The sequence below is a fragment of the Triticum urartu genome, chromosome 2 (assembly GCF_003073215.2).
Source record: "Triticum urartu cultivar G1812 chromosome 2, Tu2.1, whole genome shotgun sequence".
NCBI classification, from domain to species: domain Eukaryota; kingdom Viridiplantae; phylum Streptophyta; class Magnoliopsida; order Poales; family Poaceae; genus Triticum; species Triticum urartu.
The window spans coordinates 741,328,407-741,337,349 of NC_053023.1; the positions used below are offsets into that span (position 1 = coordinate 741,328,407).

Below are 8,943 nucleotides of genomic sequence, written 5' to 3' on the forward strand. Positions count from 1 at the left end.
TTTCTAATCTATATAGTGACATTTTAATTTTCTATAAAAGCGGGTGTTCATAGAACAAATAATAAAAATAAATACCGGAGATAAGGAAAGAGACAAAATAAAATAAACAAACAGAAAATAAGAACAGTTTATCTAATTCATATTTAGATGTTTTTTAAGGATGTCACATCTAAGCTCCTACAAATATATAATGCAGTAACAAGAAACAAAACAAAACTAGGACAAAAAAATCAGTAGTTTGTGGGATGTCAGTAGTCCGTCCTTGGGAACGACGGCGTTGGTGGCGAACATGGTTTTCACTTTCAGTGAGATTTCGGTGAAATTCACTGAATTTCAGTAATTTCAGCAGACACTGAAATATTACGTTTCGGCCAAAATATTTTAGCAATTTCAGTATAGCACAACAATTTCAATATTTTTCAAAATATTTTTAAATTTTTTCAAATTTTTAATTGAATTCAAGTGAATATTTCGGTCATTTGGCTGAAATGGAAACTGAAATCACTCAAATTCACTGAATTTCAGTGATTTCGGTTGATGCTGAAATTTTTATGAAACTGAAATTGAAAACCATGGTGGCGAATCACCGGCGGCAGACAGTGCGAAGGCGTTGGCCGGCAGCGAATTAGGCGATGGCTCATCTGTCAAGCGGCGAGCTGATCTGCATCTGCCGAGCGTTGGCGCCTCTCCTTCCTTCCCAGGCTCGATTGCGTTTTTCCTTTTCGAATGCAGGGGGCGCGCCCCCAGTTTTCATTCACCATGAAAACCGATGAGAAAAGACTCAATCGCGTGCTGGCGAAGCTAACAATGGTTCTGCTTAAGAACGCGAGGGCGGATTCCTACGCCTTAAGCTGTATCTGATCACGCTCACATTGCCGGTGCCTGGGTCTGCCCTCCATTTGGCCAGGATAACTGATACCATGTCTCGTACGGATGGAGGCATGGACCCACGGCGATGTTCACGGTTCGATTTGGATTGGAACGCAGCCAGACGGAGTTAAGATGGTAATGGGCCTCGAAACCCGCGTCCCCGCGGGTTTTTACCTTATTAGGGGACGGGGATGAGTATCTTTTCATCCCCGCGGGGCTGTTGTTGGGCACATTATACAACCCGACACGTTTCGTGGGTTTGCACCCGTTTCGGTAGTCCCCGAACCCGAAACCTGGCAAACCCGGCAAAATACATTTTTTTTTACCAAACACTGATCCGGTGCGGCCCAACCCAAAGCTACCGAGCCCCCCACCCCCAATGTCGAAGGCCAAATCATCTTTGTTGCTGAAATATGGTATCATGCTGCTGAAATACACTCTATATAGCTGTTGAACCATATACTATTGTTATTTGTTGAAATTTGCTGAAGTTATGCTGCTGAAATGTTATCGTTCGTCGCCACTATGTTTGTTTAAATATTTTCATTTTCTCGTGGGTTCCCCATGGGTTCCCGAAACCCGATGGGTTTAGGGGACGGGTGAAAAACTAGCCCCGCACACGGTGATGGGGACGGGGACGGGTTTACAATTTTCTCGTGGGGATGGGTTTGGGAAGACAAAACCCGATGGGTTTCGTCCCCGTTGCCATCTTGAGGCGGAGTAGGCCGATGGCGACAAGACAATGCGCACCATGTCAGGTGTTTGACAATGTGCCTTTTGCAGGCTGTGATTCATATTTAAGCCTGAATCCTGTTCCGGTATCATCTAGTATTGGGTGTGCTCCCTAGTGAAGATCAGCAGGTGCAAGACAATTGTTCAAACATTCAGTATTGCGGCTGCTGACAGTCTTGACCAACAACTAGAGTGTACGTGATTGCACCAGGGTGGAGTATATTAATTGTAGCTCTAGAAGCCCGTCTACATAATCCTAAAGCAGAATGCGAAGCGCCTGCAAACATGGAATGGAAGAGAGAAGTAGAAAGGCCAGTAGGTGCAGAGGAAGCGAGAGCAAAAAGAGCGGGATACAAAACTTCATCACTTCTTATACTCTGCTTTTGATTTACCTGACGAGGAAGCTGCTGGCGTGGCGCAATCCTGAAAGGGGAAAATAGCAGGATACAAGTGACTCACAGTTCCTTGCCTGGTGCTGTTCTCAGTTTTGCAAAGTTAATGTGGCCTTGATCCTCAAGACTCAAGAGGAGATTTTGTGAGTTATAGCACATGCTATATATTAGGCTGAATCGAGTTCGTCGAGTCTGTACAGGATAGCCGAAGTATAAGGTGATTCCTTAGTCGTTTTCCATCCAATCTCTAGGAGTTAAGTAGAGTCCTAAACCAGATTGACTTGTGATCTGGGTCACGTCGTGTTGGGCAAGTTAGGAGGCTGTGTTGGACGTGAGGTCGGTTCATTGAGCCATATATAAAGCAAAGGAAACGAGATTGAAAAGCTGCGAATTTGGGCAGCACCAAAACCATCGTCTCTGTCCTTATTTTCCTAAGCTAGCTACTTCATGTTTTGATCTGGGAACTAACAGATTTCACAGTAGAAAAAATCCGGTGACAGTGGAGTTCCATCGGTTTTCTGAAAAAAGAAATCTGGAAGGCACTTATTAAGCTAGCCGTAATAACTTGGCTATTTCTGACATTAGAGGAACTGAAGGGGAGTGGAGCCCTCTCACAAGAAGATCTGACAAAAATAGCCTTGGTTCAGTAGTAAATTCTGAATGCGTAGGTACTGCTGCAGTAAGCTCGCATCTCTCTATGAACAGTTTTAGGAAATTTTTGCGCACTGAACATAGGTCTGGTCATGTGTGAGCCTGTTACTAAATTCTGTCAAGAGGACTCTACTGAAATTTAGCCTATGAAACTTTTGTTTATTTGGCCAATAAATTTACCGACCTTGCTATTTGTCATTAGATCAGTGATGACTTACATGAAACGATGTGCTGTTTCAGTACCACACTAGCTAGGAAGGAGATGGACAAATATCTGAGAAACCTCTGATCTGCATAAAACTCCACTTCCAAGGGCAATAATTAACTGCTGCTGATATTACAGCTGCTAGTAGCTGCGTTGTTATGTATACATATATGACATACACCAGTAGGTCATTGCAGAACCCAAGCACATGATATAGCACACAACGGTATATATATTAATAACAAGTCCAATGTGCGTACAAGCATCGCACTTATTACATGGAACCATATTGTCCAGAGGAAAACCACACAAATCCATACCTATGAGCATACACGCAACCATTTTGCTCAACCACAATCACAAGCCACACATGCAGGTCAGGACAAGTAACTCGATACACCCACACCATTCAAATCACTCGGCACAAGCAGAACACAAATGCACACTCAGTAGACGGAAACACACAATGGCAAACCACATGAGCACACACAACCACATACCATGGCAGGAATTGGTGATGAACGGAAGAAGTAATGGGAAAGCCTTCAGTTCCTCCAGCACCAATCCTTCGCCTTCCACAAGGATGGGCATCTTGCAGGACCACCTTGTTTTTCTTCTTGTTTTTTTGGCTTATCCTTGTGTTTGTACTCAAGCCTATTCTTTAGTTTTTTTATGACTTGTTCAACATCATTAGGGACACTGTCACCATTCAACTCCAGCTCCTTCAGTGCAGGAAGTTTGTCGATTCCAGACAGAGAAACAATATTCTTGAATGACCAGACGATCTTCTCAAGATTAGGAGACCCGCCGGTGAAGCTTAACTCGGTGATGTAAGAGGAGCCGACAATAAGAAAGTTGAGCTTTTGGAATTCATCTTTGTTGAAGATAAGCTGACTGCCATTGTAAAACTTCCCGAAGAGTGCTAGGTAGCGCATCTTCCGTTTGCGGGCGAGGATTTCCAGATCACCTTGTTCCAGCAATGTATCACGAAGAGTCAGCCTGGTTATGTGTTTGGCATTGACAACTAATGAATGCAATATGCCCTTGTTCTTGATGTCGTACAGTTCGAGCTCCTCCAATTTTTTAAGGTAGCCAACTCCACTGATAGAGACTATGTTGGTGGAGGACAGAACAATCTTCTCAAGGTTACTAGCAGCTCCATCATCAAATGTGATTTCAGTCATGTTGTTTCCCTCAACAAGAAAATTCTTGAGATTTTTGAATTCACCATTGTTGAAAGTGAGCTTGCTCTCATCGTACTTATTGTGTCGAAGCTTGATACAGTGTAAGTTTTCAAGCTTGGCAAGGGTGTTCAGATCTTCCTGGCTCAAGAAGGTACCAGTCAGAGTCACCTTGGCAAGTTGATTTCCATTTCCAACCAATATCTTAAGAAGTTGCCCCTTTTGTGTGCTAGTGCTTTCATTTATACTTAGTCTCTCAAGAACATCAGGGCAGTTTTGTTTCAGACTCAGCTCTGATGGAGGGACCTTGTATATATTTATGTCAAGAGTAATTGACAGATAACGGAGGGACTGGTTTAGGAGGTCACTGATTGCATTAAGCAATGACTTGAGGTCACTCTCCTTGTTGATAGCCACACCGAGCTTCTTCAGCTCATTCAGACCTCCAATATCTTTCAAATCTTGTTCATTCTTTGGCTTAACGTTGGACAATACCTCCACACCCACCATTTTTTCAATCTTCTCAGGGATCTGCACACTGGAGAAGTCAGCAGGACTTGAATCAACATGACCAGACAATAGACGGTTCCAACGATTCTTGGGCTTGACATTGCACGGTACCTCCACACACTCCATTTTGTTGATCTCAGGCATCTGGACACTGGGGGAGTCACTAGGACTGCTCTGACTTGAATCGACATGACCAGCCAAGACACGCTTCAGCTTTTGGCCAGCCAAGAAACGTTTCAGCTTTTGAAGCAGGACATGTCTTGTTGCAGACGCATGAATCTCGGTGTCCCGGATATCCAATACCTCCAGCTCATGTAGATTGTTGATTGCACTGGGCAGCCTGGTAACACCGGTTCCCCTTAGGCTGAGATACTTGAGCATCAGTATATTCCTGCATATGTGACTCAGGTAGTGCTGGTTCCGCGGGAAGCAATCACAGCCTTCTAGATCTAGCACCTTGAGCTTGGAGAACTGAGATGAATTTTTCAAGAAATTCTCAATTGTTTCAGAGCTGCGGAGACGGACATCACTGAAAATGGAGAAGTGCCGAGCCAAGTGATGTGACAGCCTTGTCTCCAGAATGCGCTGCTTCATGGCGATCTTGGTGATGAATCCATAAACTAGCTTATGCACAGTGCAGCTCTTGACCTTTCCAGTAGCATCAATGCCAGCAGGACAAACAAAGCACCGGGCAATGAGCGTATCAAAACATTTCTCGGCTTCATCCACTGAAGAGGACCAGCGCCAATCTTTGGTGGTTATCAGCCCTTCTGCAACCCATCGTCCCACCAAGGTTGACCGTCTGATGATTTTTCCTCCAGGGAAGATAGCGAGGTACAACAAACAAGACCTGTACTCTTTAGGCAGATCCCTGTAAGAGAACTTGAACATCATACTGGGCAATGATTTTTGTGTGGCACCGGCAGGCAAGGTGCTATTCAACTTGCTCAGCTCTCCACTGCTCCTCTTGGGTTTGGTGTACAATGCATGAGCAAAGATCTTCATGCAGAATTCATGTGGCTCACACTTACACAAGATGTCGCGTAGAACCTGGCGGCTGGGTTGATCATTCATATGCTGGCCTGTATTCTGGAGCACAGTATCAAGGTAGAGGCCAACAAGAGAATATTCTATAGGCTCCAGCTCTTGACAGCCAAAATATTGCTTGGTGTCCTGTTGAGTGGTCTTTGTGGCCACGATCACAGCACCAGCGATGGGGCACCACCCCAGTCCTCGGGGTCTCAAAGTGTTTCTGGTCTCCTCCCATTGGGGTATATACTTGTCATAAACTTTTAGGATGACCAGAATCCTTTGATCATCACCTCTCAAACATTCTTTAATCTTTTGCGCCATCATTTTGATCTTGAGACGGTTCCTAATCTCCGTTATGATTTCGTCCTTCTTCTGCTGTCTGGTTTCATCAAAATTATCTTCCGGGATCACCTCTAGGTTCTTGGCAGATTTTTCTAATTCCCGTAACTCGTGCAGCATTTCTTTAACCCCTCTGACCATTTCTTTGATTTCATCATCAACCGATGTGCCAAGAGGACTATTGCCAGCGGTGATGGTGGTATTGATCGACCTTGGGAACACCGTTGACAGGATGTCTTCATATTCGGGGTCCTCCAGCTGCTCTGAGCTTGAGCCGCCTTCTATTTTCCATTTAAGCTTCTTGGCTGTTTGCTTGATGATGGCACCATACAATTCTGCTACCATGGATTTGTTCTTTTTGTCTTTTTCTGATGCAGCAGTAGTAGTTGACTGGTAGATGAGCAACCAGAGGAGTTGGCCCAAGTTTTTACCCAAGATTTCTTTTTCCAAATCTATTCCGTCCTTGCGCAATTTTTGCCGGTCCGGCAGCTCCTTCATACCATCCTCAAGAGTGCAAATTTTGATGTCATTTATCTTGCTGTCGGCCTTCATTTTATCTATCTGTTGCTTGATATCACGGATTGTGTCCCTTGTGTATTTGTAAGTGCCCCATCTTGTTTTAGGAGGATCTTGTTTTGTGCCTTGCTGCCGCTTGAGCTCAGCCATGATGTAGCAGAGAATCTTGTGGGGTCGTAGTGTTATAAAATCATAGTGCACCTCAGGGACGTCGACCAAGATGACAACATATCCAGTGTCCTGTACAGCTACCTTATCTTTGTGCATAAGAGCGTTGTTAGCGTCACTGGTCTCCGGTGGCACAGCGGGCATATCTTTGTGTTCAAGAGCGCCAGTGCCCTTTGTCTCCGGCGGCACCGCCGTATCTCCGTGCACAAGGGCACCACTGGCGTCCCTGTTCTCTTGTGGCACAGGCTTATCTTCATTCACAAAGGCGCTGGCATCCTTGGTCTCCGGCAGCACCACCGGCGTCCTTGGTCTCCGGTGGCACAACCGCCTTATCTTCATGCACAAGAGCCTCATTGGTTTTCGCCTTATCTTCGTGCGAATAGCGCCGATGTGCTTGGTCTCCGGTGGCACAACCACCTTATCTTCATCCACAAGAGCATCGGCGTCCTTGATCTTTGGTGGCACGGCCTTGTCTTTATGCGTAAGGGCACCGTCTTCCCTTGTCTCCGATGGAATGGCCTTGTCTTCATGCACAAGGGCGTTGGCATCCTTGACCACCGGTGGCACCACAATATCTTCATGCACAAGGGCACCGTTGTCCTTGGTCTCCGGTGACACAACTGGGCTGGCATCCTTGATCTCCGGTGGCACAACTGGGCTGGCATCCTTGATCTCCTGTGGCATAGCCTTGTCTTCACACGCAAGAGCACCGGCATCCTTGGTCTCCAGTGGCATAGCCTTATCTTCACGCGCAAGGCCACCGACATTCTTGATCTCTGGTGGCACACCCTTATCTTCATGCGCAAGGGCGCCGACATCCTTAATCTTGGGTGGCACCGCCTTATCTTCACGCGTAAGGGCACCCGCATGCTTCATCTCCGGCGGGACAACCTTATCTTGGATGTCCTCTGCCTTCTCAAAATAGGCTCTTGCCACCTCCAGGGCTTTACTCCCAAGAGCATGAGCGTTGGCGTTGGCGTCCTCATTATCCGTTACCACAAAGGCGATGGAAGGCAGTAATGGTTTTGATTCGGCTGCCAGTTTCCTTGATTCCGCCACATTCGACTTTATGTGTTTCTCCGCCGCCTCCGCCCTCACTTGCACCACCAATCCGATCCATTGATCTAGCCTCCTTTGAAAGAAGTCTTCCTTGTCCATCCTCATGCTAGTCATGGACAAGGCCACCTTGAGTGGATCAGCCCCATCTTGGTCGTTGTCCATGTCTGCTTCGTCTTCATGGTCTTGTGGTGCCGGCAACAACAATGGCTCCGTGAGCCCAGCCCCGGAAGATGATGACTCCGTTTTGACCTCGACACCATATCTCATTCGGCGGTTGCCGATGTCTTGTGCCCGGTCCTTGAGTTCCCTCAGTTGGCCGGCGGCGCGATGCTGTGCGAGCAGCTTGCGCACCAGCCAAGGAGCCCACCGGAGGTAGCGGCCGGGGCCTTCCTTGGGCAGGTGGAGCGCTGGGTCCCCGCGGTAGAGGTAGAGGTCGATGCAGTTGTTGCAGTCATTGGCAAGGATCCGGACTTGGTTCATCCAGGTGCGGACCTGCTCGTCGTGCTCGCGGCTGTTCCCGGAGAGGTTCGCCAGGAAGCTGCCCATGCTCTCCATCTCCTCCTGGATGAACTGCACGTCGTGCCGGACGCGCCCGAGCCTAAGCGCCTCGTGGCTGATCACGCCCAGCAGCGTCCCCACGGCGCCCGACGCCAGCTCCGCCATGGATCAATCCCTCCGCCGCCGGCGGCGGCCTGGTCTGTGTGACGGTGTTTCAAGAGTTTGTTTGGTTTAGCAGAAGCAAGCCAGGCTAGCACCTAGCATGCGTTCATGCGTCTGTGTGGTGTGTGGCCTTGCATGCAATTCGATGCAAATGCCTATCTGTGTGTGTGTGTGCCGTGGGCAGCTAACAAAAGGATCTGTTCCTCTATTCTACCTGGTACCCACGCCACTTAAGGCAGCTTCTTCTTTTCCTTTCTCTACATTCTTTACTTCTTTTAGCATGAGCCTTCATGATGAATGTATGAGGGCAGGGGACCTGGGGACCACGATTTTCCTACTCTTCCAGGAAGACCATGAACCCATTACTCAGCTTCTTCTTTTTCTTTTCTGTCATTTCTTTACTTTTCAGCGGGCTGCATGCAGATCCTTCATCACGATTTCCCATTTCATCTTTGATTGACTGGAGTAGTGTAATAGACGGGATGGCATTACACGGTGCAACATGGTCTTTCCAAATCAGTTGCAAGCAGGATGAAGTGCTCAACATTTTTCACATTCTAATGAATGTTTTGTTTTAAAATGCAGGCAAGGGTATTTTTATTATCCCCGCAAAAAAAAGGTATTTTTA

General features: G+C 46.9%; 1 protein-coding gene across 1 annotated transcript; it reads right to left on the bottom strand.

Annotated features, from left to right (window-relative positions):
• Positions 1-3,085: 3,085 nt before the first annotated feature.
• On the bottom strand, positions 3,086-8,432 carry LOC125540391. Its single transcript, XM_048704006.1, has one exon. It carries the CDS (start codon positions 8,316-8,318, stop codon positions 3,396-3,398), a length of 4,923 nt encoding a protein of 1,640 aa, XP_048559963.1. The 5' UTR covers positions 8,319-8,432; the 3' UTR covers positions 3,086-3,395.
• Between the last annotated feature and the right edge of the window lie 511 nt (positions 8,433-8,943).

What these genes read in the sequence shown, in the direction of transcription:
- LOC125540391 (XM_048704006.1), bottom strand. Translation starts at nt 8,318, where the DNA reads ATGGCGGAGCTGGCGTCGGGCGCCGTGGGGACGCTGCTGGGCGTGATC.